This window comes from Arabidopsis lyrata (assembly GCF_000004255.2).
Source record: "Arabidopsis lyrata subsp. lyrata unplaced genomic scaffold ARALYscaffold_1, whole genome shotgun sequence".
In the NCBI taxonomy this organism is placed as follows: domain Eukaryota; kingdom Viridiplantae; phylum Streptophyta; class Magnoliopsida; order Brassicales; family Brassicaceae; genus Arabidopsis; species Arabidopsis lyrata.
In genome coordinates, this window is record NW_003302555.1 from 24,375,963 (window position 1) to 24,402,922 (window position 26,960).

The 26,960-nt window shown below is 37.9% G+C and overlaps 1 protein-coding gene across 3 annotated transcripts; it reads right to left on the reverse strand.

Moving 5' to 3' along the window:
- Positions 1-131: 131 nt before the first annotated feature.
- On the reverse strand, positions 132-26,624 carry LOC9330156. 3 transcript variants are annotated; one of them, XM_021012703.1, is made up of 63 exons: positions 26,347-26,624; positions 25,871-25,952; positions 25,604-25,707; positions 24,829-24,924; positions 24,685-24,732; positions 24,500-24,550; positions 24,178-24,281; positions 23,900-24,017; positions 23,166-23,267; positions 22,857-23,054; positions 22,469-22,626; positions 22,108-22,266; positions 21,288-21,380; positions 20,786-21,140; positions 20,549-20,662; positions 19,767-19,862; positions 19,508-19,575; positions 19,174-19,294; positions 18,877-19,098; positions 18,562-18,789; positions 18,363-18,472; positions 18,134-18,230; positions 17,733-17,828; positions 17,500-17,640; positions 17,269-17,337; positions 16,312-16,794; positions 15,903-16,223; positions 15,580-15,711; positions 15,355-15,468; positions 15,050-15,234; positions 14,633-14,741; positions 14,390-14,533; positions 13,768-14,043; positions 13,001-13,672; positions 12,563-12,769; positions 12,147-12,250; positions 11,545-11,840; positions 11,287-11,371; positions 10,168-10,869; positions 9,745-10,063; positions 9,408-9,566; positions 9,164-9,327; positions 8,885-9,065; positions 8,538-8,807; positions 8,236-8,442; positions 7,929-7,983; positions 7,569-7,699; positions 6,537-7,475; positions 6,387-6,463; positions 5,589-6,027; positions 5,239-5,325; positions 4,717-4,872; positions 4,455-4,639; positions 3,605-4,144; positions 3,132-3,309; positions 2,903-3,045; positions 2,672-2,798; positions 2,261-2,482; positions 1,756-2,112; positions 1,417-1,575; positions 1,007-1,294; positions 644-850; positions 132-369 (listed from the first exon to the last, which is right to left on the reverse strand). In XM_021012703.1, the coding sequence occupies exons 1-62, from the start codon at positions 26,359-26,361 to the stop codon at positions 710-712; spliced, it is 12,399 nt and encodes a 4,132-aa protein (XP_020868362.1). In that variant the 5' UTR covers positions 26,362-26,624; the 3' UTR covers positions 132-369; positions 644-709. The 3 variants fall into 3 exon arrangements, with proteins under 3 accessions (XP_020868362.1, XP_020868363.1, XP_020868364.1); XM_021012704.1 differs by having other exon boundaries at positions 132-366; positions 642-850; XM_021012705.1 differs by lacking the exons at positions 24,685-24,732; positions 24,829-24,924; positions 25,604-25,707; positions 25,871-25,952; positions 26,347-26,624 and having other exon boundaries at positions 23,900-24,009.
- Between the last annotated feature and the right edge of the window lie 336 nt (positions 26,625-26,960).

Here is a 26,960-nt window from a genome sequence, read left to right on the forward strand (position 1 = left end):
TTATATTATTTAACAATTTATAGGTTTGAATATCATTAGAAGATAAATATGGATGAAATCAATAACTATCAGAATTCTGTGATTATACTATTGGTTGGTTCCAAACTGGACTATTTTGGCATCTGGAAATATATGTTAAAAAAATAAATAGAATTATATATGGTAGGAGAGAGAGCCCGTATACATGTGATGTGGTACAACGAGTCTAATGTAGGAGAAGTCTGTACAGTACCCGATTTGCAGACGTTTATAATTTATATACACACTTATATTTCTTCTACGATATGATTACCAAAAAACCTACACCAGAAAATTTTGAACAAAATGAAATGTCCTTTTTCGCTAAAGCTATGTGTTCGTCTCGCCCACCTGAGAACAAAAGTATGTCTAATCAGATATCAGACTCAAAATGCTACCACTCCCGCTTTCCGTAAACGCAAAAGCCGGATGCTAAAACCATGAAACTATAGCAGTACCAAACTATAACTGACATTTGTGTTTTTGTTACGTTCAGAGATTGGTCAGTGAATACAAAACACCAGAGATTATCTAGCCATTAACCCGTTGCGTTTAGATACTTAAGCAAAAAAACAAAAAAGCAAAGCTTTGTTCAAGCAAATGGACAAGAGGAAAGAGCCTTTACCGGGGAGACTGAGAGGGGACATTGGAAGGTGAGAGAGCTCAAAGATTGAGAAAGCTTCTTCAAGCTTTAACTTGAGCTGGTCGTAGGGCTAGTGCCAAAGGTTGAAGATGGTGTAACTGAAGCTGGCATTTGTTGAGAAGCTCCTTCAGCCCAAGAACTCTCAGAAATTGGGGAATATGGCCTCGTCACTTTGTTTTTCACCATTCCCTAAAACGAATACAATAATTAAATCATTATATTAATTTGTTTTTTTGTTTGGCATCTAATTTCCACCACTGTAACTATCACTTATAACATGTTAGGGCCCGATTATTACAAGGGTGTCACTATGTAATTCAAAGTGAAATAAAGAGCTCTTCTCACCTTTAAAGCATTCTGCCCATACAAGTTAATGGCTTGATCGATGGCTGAGTAAACATCAAAGGCCTGCTTGGTGTTGGGAATGCATTTGACAACACGGAATTGTTCCTTCGGGTCATGTGGCTTTGCTTTCAGATAGAGAATAAGCCGCGAAGGTGGAGAGTTAGGTTGGTCTTTTTTCCCGTCAGTCAGTTCCATGGTTACCAGATCATTCCATAGAATATCCCACTGTATAGAACACGCATCTTTTGCCGGAATAAACTTTCTTTGACCCATTATGTTGGAAGGTTGCTAGAAACATTAAAACATTGCAAATTTCAATAGAATTTCTTGGATAGGTACAGGAGACGAACACTATACCAATTAAACCTTATGCATATATATAGAGAGCAAAAAGGTTTTGTCTAACTCACTTGTAGCAATATCACTCTTCGATGTGTGATCATCAGAACTTTTCCTTTTGGTAGGATGAAATGACTTTCGTAGGCATCTGTTAATGCAAACTTTCCGCGTACTTTAAACAGATCAACCTGGCCCAGGAATGATCCAGATTCTGCCAACTGCAATATGACCTGCAAATGCAAAATATTGGAGGATTGAATTTTTGTATAAGAATAATCATATGCTAGGTAAACCAAACCAATATATTATCAGCAGTAAATCCATTCCTCATCAGCTAACCAAGAGCAAGACGCTAGTGCAAGGGCAGGAAATACAAATTTGAACAAATTTATTATGGGTACAAATTGTACCTGCCCCTGTGCTCTGTAATCATTGTAAGGACGAAGCAAGCTATCAGCACCAACAGCTCTTGGAAGTCTCCGGCGAAGAAGTTGTTCATCTGAGGTGATGGCAGCTGCTATCTTCATCCTCATGGCATTTGCACCTTCGGTAGTCTTCGACAGAAGATCCAGAACTCCGCTCACAGGCTGGGCAGCAGCACCAATGATTCCTTTCCCAAACCCAGAGACAAAGCCTTCGACACCAGAAGACTTTGCACCTTCGAGCGGCTTTGTCAATATGCCTGTGACTCCTCTAAACAGGCCTTTCGCTAGAGCTCCACCTCCTTCTCTGATAATATCGCCAAAGTCCTCAACACCTTTGTTCTCCTGCCAAATACAAGAAACACATGAGCGTGTACTAATAAAATGGAGCACAGGAAAGAAACACTGTAGCAAGCCCATACATTTGTTTAGTAACAGAAGCCATGAAAAAATTCAAGTATTAAGAGAAAAAAAAACAAAGCCATGAAGAAACCTGTTTCTGTCGACTTTGGATAAATTTTTTATCCATTGATAATGCAGCTATGCCTTGACTCATATGTCCAAGCGCGCTGCTTGCATTGCCAAGAATATCCACACCTGAGAGCAACTGAAGAGGCTGGCCAAGGAGGTCTTTCTTTACGTTCCTAATAGCACTATTGATCATAGTACTTTGGCGCATGGATATGTTCTCATGAAATCTCTCACTTATGCGTACCTATTTGAAGATAAGAAGAATTAGAAAAAACGAAAAATACATACTGGGTTGAACTGAAAGTGTAGCAAGTAGTACATTGACAAATCAAATTCTATAAACTACAAAACTTGTCGACTTTAATTGGTGTCCTACTGAGTACCAACTAAAAACTAAAGGACATAAACCAATGAATTACTCTGGAATACTTACTGGCATGTTTTCTGTATTCCCAAGAGCAGTCATCAGGGATGACCAAAATCCAAGCACTCCCCTCGGCCTTTGACTGGGGGACATCGCCATGGATACTTTAAATCTAACTTCCGAGAAGTTAAGAAGTCTGCATTTTTGGAGGGGTGTAACCAATATTACGTCTTGTGAATGGAAGATTCATTCCGTAAACAGCATATATATATATATATAGCAAGAAAATCCCGTACATACCCGATTTGAATGAATGGATCAACTGATACAGCCGTCGACTTAGGATCGGATAGTCTACTCAAGTTGGCTTGCTGGATCATCTCATGAATGCGCCAGATAATAGGTTCATGAATGTTTATCAGAAAGGCAGTATTTTCACGTCCCTATTACAGAGATATAACAATGTGAGCAAAATTTTAAATGCAATAAAGAATTGTTCAGGTCGAAAACAGAAACTGTAAAAACTTACTTGGAAACCTATATACGGGTAGACACGGAGATCGAGGCCAGCATTTGATTGCAAAGTAACAGAAAACTTCAAAATGTAATCAGCTTTATCTCCAGTTCTCTGTGGTCTGAAAAGAACTGGCATTGGAGCCAATGGCAATTGGTTATCAACTTGTATTCCTTGCATCCTTAGTTTGAACCTGTAAAACAATAAGCGTTTAGCGATAGCCCAGTGTGCTTGGTTTGTATAGCTGCCAACAGAATCTGATAAGCGCAAATGGCAATTCATGATCTTAGCAAATGTTTTTCCCTGCAAGTCTCAAGCAAATCCTTTTCTGCATCCTAGATGTTTGGAACTTTTCACACTAATGAATGCACAGAGACAGTATCCAAACTTATCGAATTACATAGAAAATCAGTATGGAGAATTGGTGATATATGATGGCCCTTACATTAGTAAATTAGAGCTACACCTTAAGAACCTGATAAACTCACCTGCTAAGTCCAGAGCCCAATCCGGTTGAATATGCCACAAAGAGGTTTTGCACTGACATGTACAGTATTTCCTCAGGAGCATGGTCGATTACGGAGATTCCAAGTTCAGCAAGCTCAACAATAACATGAAACTCAGAATCTTCTGAGGCCAAAAGATGAGATTGCTGAGACTCATTTCCAGATAATTCTGATAGAGATGATGCTGGAAGTCTTCTGCTTATGCTTGACGTAGGCTCAATTGCTGGCATCCAGTCACTGATTCTGACAATATTCTTTTTGTCTTCCTTTAAAATAGTAACTCGTATGGGTCTGGTAGGTCCATTTTCACTTCGTGGTGGATAATCACCTATCTTATCAATATCGAACTTTTCTGATTTAGAAGGATCGTTTCCATCAACAAGAAGTTCAAATAGATGTCGTCTACCAAGATCTTCCCAATAAAACGAAGCAGCCGCGTTAGGAGGAAGAAATTGCCAAGACTCGCTGACACCTTCCACTTGGCGATAGCGAATAGGAAGAAACATGGAACGGTTCTCGATCCTAGGAGAGTTGATTCACATTTTAGTGAGTACAAAAAATATGTATGAAAAGACATAATTATAGGAGAGGGAATACACATTTGGATTCAGCTAACATGATGCATCATTGTATAAAAATGAAGTCATGAGGTTCTTCCACGAACGAGATTATTCACCAAAATTATAACAGTTTTTGAAAAACATATGTTGCAGAAATTTAATTAATCTTAAATGCAAACATGCTCAAGCAGTTGGAAAATCTACCATCTAAATAAATCCAAGCAAAGACAGTACAGTAAAGTCAGGTAGATAACTGAAGCATGTATGTTTACCTGTAAGGGCCAGAGATAGAGTTTGGCCTGAAGATAACTTCATAACGTGAGTTTTTTGTCCCGCTTCTGACTTGTACTCTTAGCTGCAATTGATCAGTCCCATCTTCTTTTGCAACAGGGACACGCATTGTACCTTCGCTAAAGACACTGAATGGCGTGCTCCATCTACATCCCTTCACTCGTAACTGAAAGTGTCCATCCGCCGTAAGCACATTAATCATCATTAAAAAAAAGTTACAGAATATGAAGGTATTAAACATACTTTCAGTAACTCAAGCCGGGTGGAAGACTGCCATCCAAAGAGTTTCGGAGGATCAGAAGGATGAATCCATTCTTCTGTCTGACAATCGCACTGTTGAAGACAGATGCTCACGCCCACCCTGTTGATAAATAAGGTGTGTGGTTGGAGATGAATAACCTGAAAACAATATTGTCATCTTATGTTAAATTGAGAGTCGGATAATACCAAGTTTAACTTGATATTCTGACCCCAGAAATGCTAAGCATCAAGTTAATAGTAAGCATTGATCTGCCTCTAAATCAACTTGATATAACGGATAATAACCTAATATATAGCAACCGCATGTATACTTTTCACAGAAACAGGAGATATAAAGCGGAGGCTAAACAAAGTCTTGTATGTATATCGTTAGGAGTCTCCACAACCAAATAGCGTAAATTAACAGCAACAAGAACACTTTGCAAGAGCACACATTTGATTTCAGACAGGTGATTAACATTAATGTGCTAGAACAATGAGAAAAATAAAACAGTGATATCTGACCTTTGTTCTGTCAGATGTCATATTTAATACTGCCGAGAGCATGTAGTATGAGGCGTCCTTGCAGAATGCCTTTACATCTATGCGTTCCTGGAATAGGATTTGTGGTTAATACAAGGAACAAATATTGCCAGGTCACATCTATGCGTTCCTGGAATAGGATTTGTGGTTAATACAAGGAACAAATATTGCCAGGTCACCCAACCAACTAAAGAAAATGGTGACTCAGCCAGGACTAGGAGGGAAATCTTTCATACAAAAATGAGTTGGAAATGGTTAAAGAAATTAAACACAGCCCAAGAAAATTTCAAGCCATTAGTTTTCAGAATATCATTTAAGCTGTAGCTAGTCACCTTCTTCTCAAGCTCAAGGAGAGAAATTCCAGGACTGTAACTATCAGAATCCCGAGCTGCGACAGCAATACCAATTCGTGGGGAGACATAAGAATCCTTCTGAGACGGAAACAGCACAACGCCACTCCGGCCAGCTGATTCTTGTGGAGAAAGCATACTAGGCATAGGACTAGTATCCTCAATACACTCTAGCACTCGGACATTTTTCTTCTGGTGTCTTCTCTCCATCGAAAAAACAGGATTTTTCTTAAAAGATTTGGAAGCCCTAGTCAGACAGGGGGAGCCAGCTTCCACATTTTCTGAAGGTTCAATCTCCACCACTCTATAGCTTAGAGGAAGATAGGAATCATTTGTAATCCAGTATGGGACAAAGAACCTTATAGTCTTTGGTGCAGCCCCTGTTTCTCCCACATCACGTTCTATACTTACACGCAATCTCCTGAAACTCCAATAAAAGAGTTGGAAAAAAAAATCATTACATGGAATATGGTATTAGGTTATGTAAAAGAAAGAAAAATCTTCATTTGATAACTCTCAACATACTAGGTTCCGTCAATATATAATGTTCAGCTAGACAAGATTTTCCTAGGGATACTGCTTAGGTGAAAAGAGATACTGATACAGATAACTTTTCACGACCCATCCATGGTCAGAGCCATAACCTTAACCCCAATTCTTAACAAGCATATATTCAATTTAAACAATAAATATGTATATAATCAAATAACTGGGTAATAAGCAGAGATAAAAGACTAACAATTCCGGAAAAACTGAGCGCTAAAGAAAAGAGTTACAAACCTTTTGCTCTGTTGATGGACGAACCAAAAGGATGACACGCTGTCGTTTGAAGATATATCTAAAACAGGAATAGGATCCTACAAAAGCAAACTGAAACTCAGTAATGTTCTCAAGTGTAGGTAGTTTCTTCTGCAGAATATAAAGGCCAACCTTTTCCAAAGCCCAGCCGCCATGGACAGCTAACGTAAGATATACAGGTCTCTGAATATCTGCTGAATATACATGAGCACTCTTCCTTGAGGATACTACACCATGTTGTCTCTCGAGATATGTGCCTTCTTTTGTCTTTTCCCACACTGTGAATTTGACAGGACAAGGAAGTCTATTTTCTAGCTTCAAAGGAGAACTAATAGAAATTTTCCAATCATAAACTGGTGTATTGAGGTCTGTATGAAGAACTGACGCATCTGCTCCTACACTGAGCCATAATGGCTTACTCCCAGTAGAAGGCTGGCAGCAGAAAAGCATATCCTTCTTCTCAAGCTGGTTTAATTTCAAAAAAAATGCAGATGCCCTGCTGCTTTGCTTGATTGTATTCTGCCGAGTCAGCAAACCTTGATCAACAAATGGTTGATCTTTTCCGCAACCAGAACTCACTGCGACGCAACAACCCCATGCATAAGAATGATGAGGGTTTTCAACCTTTGGCCGGACATGCAGGCACTGTTCATTATCCTTTGATAAACATCCCCATGGTAAAACATATGAAGATCTAGAGGCAATCACAGCATTATGATTGCTTACTCCAGAAGAGACATTCTGATCGGAAGATATAGATATCTCTAAATTGACATCTGAATCATTTACAACTGTAGCTAAACATCTGAATGTTGCGTGCTTTCTCCCATTTCTCATAGAAACTTCCATTGCAATAAAATCATTTTGTAGTGATTTCGGAGCAATACAGAGTGGAAGCAGCGAGCGAATGCTATGCCATGAGTCATCAGGGCGAACCCCAATCCAGAAACCCGTGTCTCCGTCAACAAAATCCTTACTTTCCATATTTCTTAGTGTGTTGGGGATTGTAGTCTTCTCAAAGTAAGATGTTGAGATAAGCAAGCACCCGTTGTCATGTTTATCTTCAGCATTCTTTATTTCATGATAAAATGGAGAATTGAGAATGCATGTTATAAAATCTTGAGATACGTTAACAAACCCTAGAATAAATGAAAAACAGCTAACCTTTCTCTGAAGCGTATACGAACTTATATTCTCCGCATCACTTGATTGATGTAGCATCCTTACTGAAGCTACCTTTCTAAGCGTACTTTCCCCATGTCCAACAGGAAACGAAAGTGACCCGACGACCTCCCCTGTAATAGTCAATAGCTAACTATCATGTAACATTTGTAAAATCTCGACTCATTGTGAACTCTTGGAAAAATGTCAAGTCATATTTTATTCACGAATCAGGTGCGAACAATCCAAGGACTCAATGAAAAATAAAAAATGCCAATTCAATCTCAAAAGGAACAAAATTACACACATAAGGAATAGTTGAACATGTCAAAGAAAAGAGTCTAAGAAGTAAAAGGATTGAACCTTTTCCAGCTTTAGCAGCAAGGTTTGTTACCTCAACCTCCAATCTGGCAACTCCCTATAACAATTAAACAAATAGAAAAGAAAAAAAAAAGATACTCATATGAGATAAGTTCCAAAATCATGACAACTGTTACCAGTTTAGAAAGGAATATTGTAGACAGACATACCAATCTAACTTGTACCACTAAGCATCTAAATCATAATGTATTATTGGGATAGCAACAAGGCTTAATCGCTTATGTATACCGCATATTTGAAGAAACAGAGAATATGAATAAAGGAAGCAAACTATTTCCTTATGAACTACCTTCCGTGGAATTTCAAAAATAAAAAGTTCATTCCACTTGGAAGAGCACTCCATCAAGTCGTTGACAATTGTAGTGGAAGGCTTGACACACTTTGTCCTAGCACTTTGAGGAAAAAGCTTTTGTGGTTCTGCACCCTGACTATCAACAACAAGGCGTAGGGTGCAAAAGAAACTGTGACTGTTACCATCATCAATGATATGCAAACCCTGAACAAAAAAGTGAAGGTGTCATCTTAACCATACAAATTTCTAACAGTCCACTGTAAGTATTTCAAATGATGCTAAAATACTTGTATAGAAACCTTAGCCTGAAGAATCTGTACAGTCATGTAATTGCGTGCTTCTCTAGAACTGTCTGCAACATTTAACCTATTGGAGAACCTTGGAGGGGGAACCCAGACAGAAGTGTTTTCGTCGTGACACAATTTCACAACTACATCTGAGTTCTCCTCCAGCTTTTTCAGATAAATGTCACGGCCGAGTTTATTCTCTACCACAATCGTCTGAAAATCATCTTCGTCAAGAGCTGAAAAAGCTGAAAGATCCCCACTCTCACGAGAGACAGCTGATTCCTGCACCAGAGCAGATTAGTAAGTAACACATTATGAAAATTTATACACTGACGGAAAAAGAAAAAAGAATACTGTACTTCTTTCATTTTGGCCGCTCTTTCTTCAAGTTCTAATTGCCTTCTCCAGGAAACAACGGCATCGCCAAGAGTTTCAAGGTTTGCAGCACTAACATTTATGTTCAAAATGTTAGTAGCAGCAATTCGCAGCCGTTTTCCTGGCTTTGAAGATTGGTTCAAAGCAGTATCATATGTTTCCAACCTACAACGTGAAAGTGAGCAATCAAAATATTATTTCAAATACTACGTTTTATTTTCTAGTTAAGTCGCAACATAAATAAAAAACAATATTGTCTTTACTTGAATATTCCATCAAATGGCTCCAGAAGCGGCTCCCACGCTTCCAACTGCGTATTAAATGTTGAAGCAGCAATTGAGGAAATGAGTACTGCATTCATGGCCTCAGGACGACCATGAGTTGCTAGCTTGATATTGGTGACAGTTGTGTCAAAGAGAGGAGTCATCTGGAAGAATTCAGAATAGGATCAAGATGTAAACACTAGGTTTAAAAAAATTGGCTAATAACTTTAACCATATAACATACCATTCCATGTAATCCATCTAGAAGTGTCAGGGAGAAGCATCTCAGCTTAATTTCTGCATTTACATTTTCCTGTGTCTTCGGCTTTACAGATTCTCCAACAGCGAAAGCCATTCGACTTGGAGGCCTTTTAAGATCAGAACGTGCAAGAAAAGTACATGCCTACACAAGGTATCAGTAGCTATCAAGATTGGAAAATACTTTTCACTATGTGGGTAGTTAAGCTAAAGATGGATAGTAGCTATTTCACAGAAACAGAAGGTCCTACAATTCAATGATAACTATTGGGAGCCTTTAAAGAAAAGAGACACAGCATCAAAAGTTAAATGGGTTGTCCAACCTGATTGTCAACTTTCCAAATGCTCCAGAGTTGAGAAGACTTTGAACTTGAAGATCTCGTGAGAGAAGCTTCATAAATGTTGGCCTGGTTAACAAGATCAATCCTTGGACAACAAAACGAATCGACATGAGGCGCCTCATCAAATTTAGAGAGAACACATCCTAGAGAAACATAACCAGGAGGTGCAACAGGAAACCAGCAGAAAACTTCATCGAAACCTTTCCCCACAATATGTGCGACTTTATTGAACTGCACAGGTTTTGCAGCAATCTCAGAGTCATCTGCTTTGAAGAGTATTCCCAGAGCAGGTGGCTCCAATCTAATTTGAAGAAAAACTCAAAGATTATACAACATTTGTATAAAAAAACAGTCCTTTCACGGTAGCTAATATAAAGACAAAGTAAAAGTTAAATATTTACTAACCCTTCAGTTATGCTATCACCCAATATTGCAAAACCAGGACGTGAAATAGGCCTCCATATTGAGACAGGTCTACGAAGATCACCACCTTTGTCCCACCAGATTCTCTCAAAATTAGGAGTTGAAACATGATAACTAGTTGCCTTCGAAATTGACCTGAGAATGTCCCATCCTGATGAACTTCCAGTCTGATCACTTGTTTGCTCGCTCCGGGACCCACTTCTCAATGATGGGTCAGAGGATGAAGATGTCTTCGACTGAAGGGGATTCCAAAGAAGACAATGACTGAGGCCAGAGCTATATTTTTTGGAAGGAGCTGCAGTTGAAGTGTGAGCATAGAATGATCCAAGAACATTATCAGCACGCCAAATGCTGAACCCAGACTCAAATAATGAACTGGAGGGAACGGTGTATATGCACTCAGAGAAACTGCTGGAAGATACAAGGTCAGACCTTAGACAATAAACAATGTGATCAGGTGGTGGCACACTTCCTATATTTGCAACACAACCCATAGCAGTGTACCCTACAGGAGCTACAGGCATCCAGAGGGAACACTCATTGCTATCATGGGAATGATGAACATTAGCCCCTTCTAAACCTTGAATAATAGAGAATAGGCCAATACGATTAAACCCAATCGGCTTCCTCACACGCCCATATGTATTACTTACTGCCATTACAGCTTGTGTAGGAGGAATTGCCCTGTAAGAAAATTTTTAAGAAATTAATGATATAATGTAGCTTTAACTTCTAGAAGAAGAAAACATCTGTACACTGAACCAAACTCTTGTTAAACAATTGTAAGCACTGGCACCAACATGTTACACCCAATTACCCGTTAAGCTAACAACTCTAATATAACAAGAGCTTGCTAGTCTCTGTTACGGAAATGGTAATATAAATTTTCTGGACGCAGTTCAAAGCTATTAATGAGTCTGAATAGATAAGTCATGATGAAACAAAAGGTTTTTTTTGACCCTTAAGAACTTTTTTTGTGAATATACAAATAAAAGGACTATAACCATTGTAAGCTTTGTTGTAGGGATGAAAAAATTAAAGCAAAAGATACATAACAATGAGATATACATGCAACCAGATGAGTAACTTGTTATATATTACCTTGACGTCACACAGTCTCCCAATATGACATAGTTGGAAGGAGCCTGCGGCCTCCAAATTGTGAGGTTGTTCCTAGGTCCATTTTCTGCTCACCATCCCCAAAACGAAATAATCAATGTAAAGGATATAGAACAAATATTCTTTATAATCAACAGTATAATTGTCTGAGACAGTTGCTTAAGTAGATGGAACATGATGACCAAAAAATCAGACAGCTTTAAGGTTAAACCGTGCCACATAACTTAACTAATGTCATACCTTTTGGTGAAACCCAAATCCTGTCAAAGTTGGTGCATGAAGCTAAAGGAATAGCATTTCCAGATTGTAAAGCTCCAGTTACTTGGCTCTGCAGATTCAGTAGGAGAGAAAGAGCACTCAAAGAAAGGTGCATGTATATGTCAGTGGAGGTTAAGGACATATTTGTTTTCTCTTTGACAGAAGTATATCCCCCAGAGATATCGACTGGATCAAGAATGATAAGACCAGACCCAGTTTCAACAACCAGGTTCTTTAGCAAGGCTCGAACCCATATGTCATTTTCTTTTGAGGCATACCTGTTGAAACAAGAGCAAAATTACATTAACATTGAAACATGAAACTTAAGATCCATTACGCAACTAGTTTAGAAAAAGCTGATTTTCAATGTCACGAGCAGGATGTAGTGGTGGTCAGATGGGAGGTTATTTTAGTACAATCCTTTCTTTATACAGGCATATAGATAAAGTAATCAAGCAATCATATTTGTGTCTGCGGAAATATTTGATTGTTACGCTCAGACCTAACTGTCCAGAACTGTCATGTATGAAAAAATGTGGATAGATAAATCACTGATACAGTGGTTTAGAGAACGCTGCACTTACATAAAATTAAAATCCAATTTCACTCGCAAAAGCTTTTCTACAGCAGAGGAGTCATCCAGAGATGATTTTGTACCATCAAAGAATGTGAACTCAGGAGAAACAACCTGCACAAAAACAAGCTATGAATTTGACAAATACAGCAAAACAAGAATATTTGGTTTCCTTAATCAGATAGGCCTGGAATCCAGAATTTGTGGTAGATTACTCAAAGAAAGTTTAGGAAGAGACCTCTGTATAACCAAATTATGAGTCAAAAGAGAAAAAGAATGGTACACCAAAATCAAGGAGTAACGACTCAAAAAGTAAGGTAATAAGTAAAGAGAAACCATGTATCAAAGAAGATAAAAAATAAACATAAAGTAGGCAATCAAAACTTAAATAAACCCGTGAAAAACAAAAAAAAGAAGTAAACCTACCTGAGCTTCAAAGGTAAAACTCTGACCAGACTTCGAATCATATTGACAAGTGTCTAAAACATCTGATGATTTGTGCGCATTGCTAAGCACATTCTCCGGATTAGATGAGGCATTTTCTAACATTGAGATGTCAACACCATCTTCCGGAGAAAATAAACAGCTACTATCATTACTCAAGTAAATGCACTTGCTCAGAAGCGATCCATTCTGCCACATGCATAAAAGAAAAAACAGAAAACAAGCAGCTAGCATAAATCAAGAATCTTGGAAAAAGGGGAGTGTGGAGCAATGATTACAACAAGAAAGTTCCTTCTCCTCTTCTCGCTATAAGTGCTTAGCAAATGTATAGAAATTTACTCTGAGCAAGCTCAGTGACTATGCAAATTACGTAAGTATGTATTAAATATTAAATTGTTTAAAAGAGAGAAGAGTCTCAACCTTAATTTTCACATTGACGAAGCGCAACTTCTTTCCATGCCCAACGATTATGATGGGTTCTAATCTTCCTACGTTTAAATCCTTCTCTCCTTGCTCACTCAACGAGATTACCTTTCCGCATCCGTCATAGATATACTCATCAATGCCCAGTGAATCTGCAACTAACTGTCTACGTGGGGACAAGTGCACAACATCTTCTGTCTGTTTATAGAGAGGTTCAGAGAGAACTATGCCACTACTTCTGGTGATTGGATCATTTGTTGGATCTAATGTTTCATCTCTTCCTGTTATTGCACGCAAAGCTGGAACAAAAAATTCACCAACTGCAAGAAGGAAGTCAGGAACAGCAAGGATACGAGGTTGTTGCACCCGCAAAACACATGACTGAGAGGATGCTCGCCATCTATAATCCATCAACAACATCGTTGAACATGGTGCATCAAAATCAAGAACAGCCCTAGAGTTGACTCGCTTAAAGCTTCCCTTATTAAGGGAAAAGGGAAAAGATTCAGAAGAAGCTTGCTTGGAAGCATCGACCGATGAGCCAAGCATCAGTCGCATTTCAGGCTTTGTGTTAGGCCGAATATCAAGAACAGAAACTTTAGGAACTGACACATACAAATCTGTCTCAGATAGTGACGTCATCCTGTAGGATACCCATAATCCTTCAAGCTGTGAATGAAAATTTGGTATCTTAGATATCTGGTATAGTTCCTAGATGACAAAATGTACGAGGAAATAGAAGAATTAGGCTCAGAAGCACGTACCGCAACATGAGCTAATGGTGACTCTTCATTAACACTATTACGTAACTCGAGAAGAGCATAACTGATATCAACAGCCAGTATGGTAACTGTACGTGACATTATCATCTGACTATTCAAGTTGACTTTGTCAGCCAGTAGACGCATTTTAGCTTTGGGACCAGCACTGCTACCACGGAAATCTGGAGGTAGCTTTGGCTCCTCAAACAAATTCATGGATGTGCAACTTACAATAATATCATATTCTTTGTCAGACATCACAGCATGCAAGAAATCAATCTGCACCGCAAATATTAAGAAAATAATTAGTCCTAAGAAGTGACTGCTGATACCAGTAGTTAGGATAAGGTAACAAGTTTATCCATAGTATTTAGGGATAATAAACAAAAAAAAAAAAAGACACTGAAAGATGACTCCCAATAATACGCTTGCCTAAAAGGCAATTAATATAAAATTTAAATTTGTGATTATTCCATAGCAAGGCGATCCTTTTAAGATAATAATGTTTATAAGTATAGTCATCCCTAGCCTAGCAATATGAAGAATCAAAGACCAAAAAAAAAAAAAACTTCACACCAAAAGCAAATATTTAAGAACGTCAAAATATAGAGAATTAGACTTGTACCTTAACCTCAACCGAAAGTGTTGGGACTTTCTTAAAAACATCTCTTAGGCTGCGCCGGACAAAAATGTCCAATCCCTGGCCTTCACGTATCATTGGTTTACCAATTGAACCATTTATGCCTACTGACATATTTAGTCCAAGAATCTTTACAACAAAAACCAATAGAAATAATCATCAGGCTAAAGAGTTTTCATTCCTCACAATAAATACAAGTGTTCCATACTTTTCGTAATATATATGTACCTTCGCATGAAGAACATCTACACGTACAGCACTGTGATCTTTCTCCGGACACCCATGCCAACTTATTTCATTTGATACCTCCAGCTGACCAAGTTCAAGTTGAATGTAACTGCAGGAAATAGAAATGCGTTGAGATTGTGCCAAGACTCAGAGAAAAAGTAAATCTTTTGGAGATTCAGCTAAAAAAAAAAAGTAACAACATGTTGCAGGCCTCAAGCTTTCAGAGTCTTTAGACCTACAGCCGAAAGGCCAGAATCTGCGTAAACTATTTTGATGTCAAGTAAACACTGTGATAATTGATATACCAAGGTGTCAAAAGCGCTAGAGAACCATGAAAAGTTATGTGTTATCCTAAACCTAATAGATATTTGATAGGATAGCACATATTAATAATTACCACACTCTATTTCTACTTACTCCTTGCTCAGAGAATCTCTAGGGACAACAATTATTGGAGTGTCTAACGAAAGGTCCAGTTTCACCGCAGTAGCACCATCCATTTCATCTTTCTGGATTAGCCACTCAAAGCCTCCAACTTTGTCAACAAGTTTAATGACTTCTTCAGAATGAGGAGTAGCAAGTCCCATGAAATATGCTGTAACCTGAAAACCATTTCATTGGGTTGTTCCACAACAAAATGATGTCCAAAGAAGAGCATTTGTATAAGTTTCGGTTGCATTTCAAATCAATTAGGTAAGAGGCAGGCTCAGTGATCATGGTACCTCTTGAACAAATCTGTAGAGAAATACAATGCGAACAGCCGATAGTTTACCAGATAAGCTATAATCATATCCTTCATAGTCGTCATCTCCAGCACTATATGAACTGAATTTGAACTGCAGTGTAAAACAAGAATCAAGCAGATTCACAACCACATCAAACAAGAATCAACAATATCACAGAAACAGGAATAAAACCGTCAGAAATTTTTATATAATATTCAATACCTTGATAAGAGACTCCACACCAGGATCTCGTATGTCACAGAGCCAACTCCAACAGTTTCCAGAGTCTAACGACTTGTCACAGAGTTTAAAATTTCCCAGAGTCCCTTCTATTGAAAGAGAGCTCGGGTGAACCTTGAAAAATAAACAAATTTAGCCAACTTTTGGAAACCCAACTACAAATTCAACTTTTGGAAACCCAATTACAAAATTATCATGAACAAATATGATTTTCTTGTACTGCTGCATAGGGCTAATATTAAGAGAAAATTATTATAAGAAAATTAAATACGTCAAATAAGATGCCCCAGGCCAAAATATCTTACCTTAATGTCCAACACAAATCGTTCCTGCACAAACATCGCAAGCTGAGAGCCATCCTCCTTGTTGAGAAACACAGTCACATTATCAACATTCATGTTCAGGTAAAACACTACACGATCCTTGCCATATCCAAGTAAGCCTTCAATGCGTCCACTTTCATCATTTGTATCTTTCTCACTATCAGATTTCTCAGGTACCAAAGTGTTGGCATCTTTATCATTTTCGATATATGATGCAGTGCTCAAATCAAATCCAAAACCAATAAGAGCAACAACAGTTGGTCTGCTGCAAAAGAACTCCAGTTTTGACATGCGAATGCTCATCTGGAATTGATTTCAAAAAGAACTTAGTGAAGCTGATAAGAAATATGTTTAGCAGTAAGATGTCTTCCGATGGTCTTTCACTACATACCTGTGTGTCAATTCCATTATAATCGTGGGAACTGGAGCTCCTGGTCAAGAAAACAACTGACACAAAATCAGAAAATTCACCACCTTGCACCTCATAAAATACCTCATCGCAAAGACTTTTCCCCTGAGATGTATCTTTTTCATGAAACCCTCCTTCAGTATCCTCGAGTCCCACATGTTCATCGGAGTCCATCATCATGCTGCATTGAATCATATCCATATCCGGAGTACCTGGTTCTGTAGGTGACAGAAACTCTGGCAAAGCATCTGTGTAGGCATCTTCATCATCTGCATGTCCTACAGGCATCTCCTTGTCGAAAGAATCACATGTTCCTAATGAGTCTTGTATATCTTCGTTCTTCAGGACCGAGTAAGCCAAATACTGAGCACTTCCTGACTGCTGCTGCTGGAGTTCATCTTTTATTTTCAGAGAGTGCAACTTTGTCCTAACAGTTAAGCCACTCTCGGAACTTATCACGTGCACCTGCAAAGCAAACACAAATCTGCCTCTATCAAACTAGTCTGTTGTATAGAACTTACACAAGGAAATAAAAACAGCTTATGAAAAGATTACAAGACATATCAGGAAAGGGAACCCTATAAGTGGAAGAAAGGCAAAACCTAAGCAAAGGAAATCTAGAAAAGTGGTGCACTAAGATATGCAACATGATTTAGCAAACAATACACTAAGAACTTATCATTTACTAATCCTTAGTCAACAATACTGTGGGTCTGTTGGTAGTTTTTATCTCATCATCAATAGCTTAGCCAGGCTTAATGAACTGATATCACTTTAACCAGAACCCAAATTTCATGAGGTTAGATTGTCTAAGTTTTGCACACCCAACAGGCCTTGTCCTTTACCCCTTCTCTCCTTAGTACCCGCGACACAAAACACAAGCATATAACTCACTACCTCAAAACTTAACGCAATGAAATATGTCCAGCAAACACAAACCTTTCCTCCGGAAGCAAGAACTTTAAGAAGCAGAACCTCTTTAACCTGCTCATCACATTCATCCTTGATCTGCGGGATATATAGGATTTAAAAAGTCAAGTAAAAAACAGGAGAACTTGCTTTCACAGAATCTCAATGGTTTGTCAATAACCTACGAACGTTCCTAATCAATACGGCATGGCATAAATTAGCCCGCTTATAAAAACATGTAGAAAGCTGATTACAGCTAACCTTTCCATACAAGTACAACTTCGTCTCAACCAAAGAACCAGTAATAACAAGATCAGCAGCTTTCAGATTCCTGGTCTGAGGTTCATGGAAGTCACCGTCACCATCACTCGTTTGACCAAGTACATCCCCCGACAAAGGAGCCTACAAAAGGAAAAGATTTTCAGCATTAAGCGAAAAACGACCATTGCAGTAAAAGCCCAGAGAAAAGAAGAAAGGAGATTTTATAGACATACAGAAGCTTGATAGGTGGCTTGGACCAGTCCTCTCAGCCAAGCTGCCTTCTCCTCCCCCTGAAATTCTATGATCCATGTGCTAGAAGATTCCAGGGCCTGAAGAATGCATAAGATCCATCAGATAAACAGAAATGAAAATACCACAAACAAAGCAAGGTTGTAAAGGAATATGGTGAGCTGGCTTTTTTTCTCCATTATAACATCGAAAGCAACTTCAACAAAAGTAAGATCCAGAGACTCATAACACTATCAACCATCTTATTGTTCAGGTAGATACCAATTCCATAATTTAGCAAGCATACCCAAGTCACCAAGAGCGTATATTGTATTCCCTGGTCAACTTACAGAATTTTCGGTTCTAATCTGACTCCTATTATTTACAATAAAGAAGCTTAGCGTACTTTTTTAAGGTCTGTTCCCCTTATACCGACAGCAAGACAGTATGGAGAACCACCAATATTTGCGGGTGGAACCTCGAATACTTGCCTACCAGCCATGCTGCACATAGAAACTTTATATTTTAAACGTCTTAACACATGCAAAAGCCTTTGTAGTAGAAAAAAGAACTTAAAAAAATAAAAAGAGAGAAAGAAAGTACATAAGAAAATAATGAATAAAACTAGCACAAACCATAAATAACGTTGATAATCAAGTGACTTCTCTGATTCAAATGTATACAGATATAAACCAGATAGAACAAGGCGACAAGATTGCCATGTAGCAACAGAGTTGCCAATTCCCTGAAAAAAGTAGATTCCGTAAAAATCAAAAATCAAAGCTAATACAGATCAACCAAGCTTATAAAGTACTTATATATTATAACGCATACCTTCCAAACTAAGATTCTAGCATCACTAGCAAGATCTGTAGGACTCCAAGGTTGGATCCCATCTGGCATGTGATCAACAGGAGCTTGACTGTAGGTTTTCATAGCACCATACAAGATGTCGAACAATTGCATGATCCTCATATATCTTGTTGGAGAGAAATGAACACCAATATTTGGCACTTGGATCGAAATTCTAGTGGATGGGTAACTTGGGTGAGGTACTTTGATCTTCAACAAGAAATAGATCCATGTCAAGTAGAAATGCCTCGTTGTAGCACTTGACTCTTAAAAATAAAATATCACGCAAGGTAATACCTGATCAACAATAACTGCCATTCCACACCTATCAATAAGAGAATAAACGTTGTCCGCTTTCTCTAGAATGGGAGACAGAATTGGCTGATTAGTGAAATCTTCCATGACTAAACTGCAACCTTGGTTGTCAGATCCACAGTCTGTAAAGAAAGCAGCAATATCTCTTCCCGAAATGCAGAACCGGGAATATAAGTTTTGCCTTTGCTCCTCAGACCGAGTATCCTGCAATTGTACAAGAAATATAAGAAAACAGAAAAAAATCACTAGTAAACTCAAAGGGCTAGTCTAGAAACTTACCATGGTGGTTAAAGTAAAATTACCAAAATCCAATAGGAAATGGCTACTGCACTTGTTCGATCCTGAAGCCCTCAAAGGAATTCTCACCTTTGGAGCATCAAGATCAATGTCGAGAGCAAATCTGAGAAACCAAAGGCAAAGTATAAAGGAAAACTGGTGATGCTACTTGTAAACAATGATAAATAATTAGATCTAATTTCCAACAGACTACAGGGACAGAAGATTGTTCCATGCAACAAACATTCCACTTTAGTCACTACCAAATGGTCCAACTCTGATCATATGGACAAAGACAAAAAGAAGGATATATAAAGCCCAGTTAAACTGTTCTAACCTGCTTTGCTCCTCCAACACTATTTGAAGTTGCTCTTGAGCCCGTCGAGTGACTTCCTCTAGTTTCATCTGTAATTAGCGGTGCAAATAAAATTAAATGCTATGGTACGTATGCAGGAAAATAAACATACATAAATCTATGAATGTTCAACCTCGAAGGATCATACATGTCTTATTATCACCATGACAATAGAAGCAAAAAATCTATGTAAGAAACAGGGTAAGAGTAGGAAAATTGCCACTAAGCATTACACCAGTACCTGAAGCACAGCAGCAGTTTCCAGCGCAACAGTAGGGCTAACTGCATTACTTCGCTTCACAAACTCTAATACACGGTCATAACTTTCAGTCCATATCTGCAAATATGTAAAACCTCCAATTGTGCTCAAAGCAGTGGTATCAGATAGAAAGACAAAAGAACAAAATAAATAGGGGGCAAGGTGGAACTATTACGCAGAAAATTATCAAGACAGAATAAAATGAAATAACATAAGTCAATTCAAATATTCTAGATGATCCAACAATCTTGGTATGTGACTACGTATTTCAGACTCTTCCTATTCCCACGCACCAAGTTATCTAATCCGAAAAACAATTTCTCTATTCTGAATGAGTGTTAGTGATCCCTTGGTAGCAGCTGGATTTGGTAACATTAAAACTTTCGTAGTTGGTGTTAAACTTCCATACTAGATAGACTTTATTTGTCTCTAACTATATACAACTGAATTTCCCAACTTAGAAAAACATAGGACCATAAAAGTTACAAGTAATTGTTAATTTCAAAGAAATTTAACAACATTTAACCTTCTCCCTTCATAATTTCCAAAAGGGAAGCAGGAGATTTGAATTCCAAAAACACTCTCTAAGGTCTAGACAATTGACAATCCCCCATTTCAGGAAACCATGCACTTTATTCAATGCCACCAACTAGATAATAAATAGAAGCTGCTAGACTCTGGACGAATCTTAAAGTATGTAAATATTAGGCAGATCGTAAACGTCCATGTTTCAAGAGTATACATATAATATATGAAGAGATTACCGTAGCATGACAAGGGGATATCGTGGCTGATAGCCTCCAATCAATGTTCTCTCCAATTGGTGCGTTCACAAAACTAGCCATCAAGGCATTGGTCTTTCTCTCACTGGATACACTCTGCAAAGCCAGCATGAAACAGAGAGGGAAGGGGGAAGGTCAAACTTCATTTTATTAGGCAGGCATGTTATCTTATCAAAGAGACTGCTGACCCTGTTTATATGGTGAAAGTTGGAAACAAACCTGCGCTAGGGAACCTTCTGGTGCAGATAAGCCATAGAACCTCAGTGATACATCACACTGAGTACTTCGATGTCTGAACTTGGTCGTCACATCGAGCTGCTCAAACCTACCACACAGCACCTCAGTCTGATTTATATCAACAATCCTAGCCGCACCTTGACCAATTGATACCGTTACAAGAAAGTGAGTCATATTCTGCATGTCTTTTCCTGAATACAAATTCATCTCTTCATCTGGCTGATGACTCAGTAACTTATTTATGGCCTTCCATTCATCTTTAGTCAATCCTTCCTCCATCAATTTTGATCCGCCAGCCACACTATCTACCTCAGGGTTATCTTCAGCTTCTGTCCGCCTTCATGGATATGGTAGCCACAAAAGTTAGAAAAATAAAATGGTTTCCACCTGTGATGTTGCATTCATGACTGCGACAGGAAACAAAAACTGAACAGCCAAAAAAGCAAGAAAATGTATTTAGAAGGAAGCAGCAAACTCCACTGACCAGTTGAATGAGAACCAACCACCCTTTTTCAGCTTTCTCTGCTCAGCAGCTTCTTTTGACTTTACAGATTCTACCTTTGCATGTGCAAGCAACCTTTCACGCAAATACAACATAATAAATGATAAGATAAGTCCGAAAGAGAAAAAATCACATAGACAGAACAATGACTTTGAGAATCTCAATGAAAATAGAAAGGACGTATGGCTGAGCTTGAACTTCTTATGAGCAAAAAGTGGTATGATAAGATTAGAAGTGGTATGATAAAATCCTTCTGTAATTTTTCATCAATGCAGGGCTTGGACCTCCAGCACATAAATTATTGCTGTGGTAATAGGGGCCATCAGTCTACAAGGCATTCCAAACCAAGCAAACCCAATGATTTGATAATTAGATATCAGCTAGTATGTCATTCACCAAGTTTGAGCATTACTTGAAGAATGAGTCAAATTATGTTACTAAGGTAGAATAGCATCTGAACGGGAAATTTTTCTTAATTATACGCCTGACAAAGATCACAAACGTACCCAATCATAAAAGGGCACTACCAAACAAACTTCATCATGACATAGATGCGAGCTTAACTACCCCTAACATAGGCAACAGCTAACTTAACCACTAGGAAAATATAAGGCAGGTGTCTAAGAGTGGAATCTTCTACAGTATAATAGAATCTAAACCATGGTCACGTGAACTTCTCAAATAAATTCAGAGATAAAGAGTCAGCAGGATGGAATCCCAATAGTATGCATCAGAAGGTGGGATTTGATCATATTAAGAAACCACATGCTTTCCGCTTGAAATGTTGGGATTTGATTATTACCTCCACAAAAGAATCACTTTGGAATCAAGGTCCTTTTCGATTTCTCTCATCTCTGGGTAATTAGCATCTGATGACTGCTGCAGAAAATTGGCATACAGCTGAATATAGCGCCGACGTAACTGGCAAAGATGGTGAATGCTATCCCAGGAAAATCGATAGCTGAAATGGGGTGAACATATGCAAAACTCAGATCAAAATATAAATTTATTCCACAGATCAAGTGCAGTCATGCTTTACCAGAAGATGCTCAAAACTACGCAAGAGTAAAAACCAAACAACTTTACCAAATAAATGCTGTGTCTTTTCCTATTATGTCAGTGAAATCCTACATGAGAGAGAGTAAAATGAAACAAACGTGTACCATAATCTCTTTTGTTGCAAACTAGCTTGAGCAGCAAACCGCCACCACAAACGTGGAGCCTCTGAAACAGGAACCATAGGCCTTAAATGTGAAATCTCTATATATGTTTTGTATCTGGAAACAACTTCGACTAGCTTTATCCAATCGTGATATTGCTCCTGTTAAGAAAAATGGGAAAGACAAAATACAAGAGAGTTAAGTTTACCACCTCAAGAAAAAAAAGAAAGCGTGAAGCAGATGCTACGTTGACCTATTGGGTCTCAGAAAGTTGGAATACAGAAAGAAGAGATTAGAACCCACAAGAAAAATTTACGGCTAACCCTGACGGAAAATGAGGAACACTCCCAAAAAAACCAGAACCAACTATATCAAGTACTTTAAGTGGTACCTCTGAGATAGTCACGTTAACATCATTAAGGATAACTGATGCCCTTTCAAATGGAATATCCGGATTATTTCTCTCCTGATTTCCTAACCGGTGATATTTAAGAGATCCATTGATAGGAGACAATAGATAGTGACGATTCAAGGCCCATTTTGACTTTATTTTATGCTCGGTCTGCTCCTTTATGCCATCTTCAAATATCTGAAGGAAGACAGTCAAAAGTTAGATACATAACATTTCATTTGACTAATATGACCAGGCAAAAAAAAAAACACAACATAATCACCAAGAAAAAAGTATGTATGAACAAACCTCAACCCATTCCTCAGGAGTAATATTGTCCCATTGCTTCTCTATTTCCCAGGGAAAGCTATTAGAATCATGATACAGAGCAAGCCTTTCAAGCTGCAACGACTGTTACAGAAACCATGTGTAAAATAAATTTTTGGTTCAAGTCAATAAGTAGCATCATCATCATACATCACACTTCAGATATTCAATCAATAGACCTCGTAAGAAAGTATATGTCAGTTGAAATCTCAGCATATCATTCATTAGCTTAAACTGTAACTAGCATTCAAAAACGAACACAGCAAAAGAAAAGGGAAACAAAACAGTAGAGAAAATAAGTAATTGGAAAGAAAGAAAAACAAAGATATATAAGAGTTGTTTAAACTCCAAAGAATTCTGGTATAAGAGCCTAGAAGTATTTCTAAAACTGCTACGCCGTTTATCCATATCGTTTCTGGCAGGAAAAAGCATATAAACATTCATTTTAAAAGCCCAATCAATGTTTTTATTGTTTTTGAAACCTCTGAGAGAAGAGCCCTTGAACTTCATAGATGAAGAGACCAGAAAATGGGATACAGTATCTTAAGAACTGGGAAGACTAGATTTGTTTTCCAATTATGAACCACAAGAGAACTCCAACTTCCCAACGGAATCATAGCTGTTTATAGTCCAAACACACATCTACTTTGAAACACGATGCTTTTTGTCAACTTTCAACTACTTCGCCCAATTAAGAAAAGAAATAAAAAGTTCACCTTACGCAGTTTATCCAAAGCGCCACTTGTGTCAAAGGTCTCATTTCCTTCTTCATCCATTGTAACAGCTGCGAGCTTGGCCAAGGTGATGCCCGCAGCAAAGGGGTGCCCTGGATTACTAGAGCAAATATTGTTGAAATAAGAAAAAAGCTAGCAAGTATTTCTGAGTAGTCTCTAATAAACACCAACAACAAAGACAGTAAAAGCGAGCACAATAGCTAGATACGGCCACAAAATCAGAAGGGAAAACAGAAACAAAAAGGCAAACAGCCACAAACCTGGTAGAATCCTCGTATCTAATATGTACATTGCTGATGGATACTTTCAGATTACCAATAATTGTAGCAATAATTGAACCTAGCCATGAATTCCCTTGTGGAGGCTGAAAAGAACCAACCATAAAAGATTAGTTATAAAATGCTTAGCGTATGAGAGTTAATTTATCTAGTAGTTAGCAAGGAGTGCATATATCCTTCGAAAAAGATCATAAGTTATCCTCTAATCAGATTAGGAAAGTTCCAGCGTCACACAAACAGATACCCCCCTAAAAAGAAAATAAGAAGATAACCAAAAAGTAAGTTATCAAGTTTAGAGACGTACACTTCCCAGCTTAGATTTTGCCCTTGCTTCAAGAGTTGCTGTTTCTGCTTCCTATATGTAACAGAAACGAGATTGATAACTCAGAATAACATTAAACTTTGTAGATGAAAATGAAAACCTAAGTTTCATGTAACAGTATATATAGAAGTATCCATGAAGCTCCATCAGCCAGAAATACAAAGTACCTCGATCTGCTGAAGCTTGGTTTCTAGAAGCTTTTCCCTGTCTTCCTCCTGGTATGTAATTAGTGTAAGTAAATTCAGTATCAACCAAAGTGAAAAGCTTAAAGGCGAGACAAGCAGACATAAACAATAATTCCAACAGAATACCTTAAGTGTTCGGTCATCAGGGGCAGGATAAGCAAGAACGAAAACACGATCAATCAGAACAATGACTGGCTCTTTCCCTAAACTTTTCCAAGGGACCTGAAACAAAGGTTTGTATGAGTCACGTTCAAATTTTAGATTTGATACCTAGCCATAATTACAGGAGTTTCCTGACAAAAGTAGCGTTTGCTGCATTAAATACAAGTCCAAGTTCAGAAATCAGGGTATCACCCTGACTTGCAATCTCCGTGACATTTGACTTCGTACCAAAAGCTTCAATATATGCAACAAACAGAATCACATGCATACATATTTCAATTTTATCGTCCACGCATTATCCAATTAAACATGTAACTTTGTACCCCAGAATTCATAAACAATGACCTAAACTTTTCCACTCTGATCAATATAACAACCAACATGTTCTTCATAATCTAAAATGAAATCAATTTCCAACACTGATATTATATATCATTACATAAGTATCACACATGCAAACAGTTCTGGTCACGTAAGCATTTTTAGCTATGTAATCACAAAGTGATTTTTCCGCTCTCTAAATCCTCAAATAGCTTCTACATAGATCGGAATTAGTATGTGAAGAAAGACGCTGCAAGTAACTCTGGCAAGGATTACCAATCCAGCATAAAGTTCTCGACAACTCAAGTAGGCAAACTTTTGAGAAAGAAGAAATATGCTTCATCTATCAAGCGTACAGAACAGGAACAGTGATCTTGAGGAAAATCATCAAAATTCCACCTTGAGAAAAAAGAGTTACCTTCAAAGTGATGGTTCCAACAAAACCAGATTTGACAGCTACTGGAAGTTTCAGTGAATTGAGAGCTTCCGCCTTTAACTTCAAATCTTTAAGAACAACATCACCTAAAAAGCAAGAAAACCCAACATCAAAAACAACAGCCAAGGGATTACATCTCTATATATGTCGTCACTTTTCATAAATCATGATTGGTCTTTGCACACACAAATTTTCAATACACCCAAGATACATCTATATAAAAATTTTACCATAAATAAAAAATCCAACCTTTCCAGACACTAATTCTCAGAGCCTCTGTCGAGAGTCCATGCACATATTCACCCAAATACCTCCGAAGCAGATGCAGAACCTGAATACCGAGTCGCAATTATTAGATACGTCATTCAATTACTTAAGGTAGACATGAAACTCACTTAAAAAAAAAAAAAAAACTCTACCTAAGAGCAAAGATTTCCAGCTGAACATATCACTACAATTGCAAAAATTGTTATGTTCCTCATTTCTATTCAACTAATTACTTCTCCAGTAACAGCTACCATTGCTGCTCTCACAGATGCTAACAAAATTAACAATCCATAGATAATTCCAACACATTCCTATACGAGGAGACAAGCTAATCAATCACCCAGAATCACGACATCGAACTAAACCAAACACATAACTTCTAAAACTAGAACACCAGAGAAATAACCGGTAAAGAACACATCCCAATCCCCAAAATTAACACATAGAAAACGGCTTACATGAGCTTCGAACATGGCGGCGACAAGAAATTAAGCTCGGAGCGAAAAATGGAAAGGTTTTGTTCAAGTTTGGTTGAGAAAATCGAGGATCATCGAGATCCGAGAAACGAACCGATTCAACATTAAAAAGAGGGAAGCACCACGATCTCAAAATTCCAGAAATCAAACAAGGGTTCGTCGAATCTCAGTGATCGATCTAGCGAGAAGAGAGAAGAAGCAAGAGACTCGAGAGAGATAGAGACGGTTTGTGAAAAAACGAAGAGAGAGAGAGAAGAACGAGACTCAGGTAATATACGTGCCGGTCCTAAGCTATTTGTATTTTGTATTTTTCTACTTTTTTCCGGTCAAATACACTTTTTTATTTTATTTTTTATATTCAAATTATAACATCTTAATTTACTTTTGACCCCTGATATTTCTTAAGGTTTTTACAATTATCCATAAACTTTTTATAGTTTCAGAATTGTTGAGCTTTTTAACCACATAATGAATTGTTTTTGTGATTGATTGTTACTTGAGTCTATTGTTAGGGGGTCATAAATATATATCCACTTTGAAACAAAATCTTATTTAGTAAGATTCCAAGATATTTAGACAAATGCTACGAATCTTTT

What these genes read in the sequence shown, in the direction of transcription:
- LOC9330156 (XM_021012703.1), bottom strand. An exon ending in GAGAATTAGTGTCTGGAAAG is followed by an intron (nt 25,708 to 25,870) that starts GTTGGATTTTTT and finishes CTTGCTTTTTAG; the next exon opens with GTGATGTTGTTCTTAAAGAT. An exon ending in GAGCGGCCAAAATGAAAGAA is followed by an intron (nt 8,808 to 8,884) that starts GTACAGTATTCT and finishes GCTCTGGTGCAG; the next exon opens with GAATCAGCTGTCTCTCGTGA.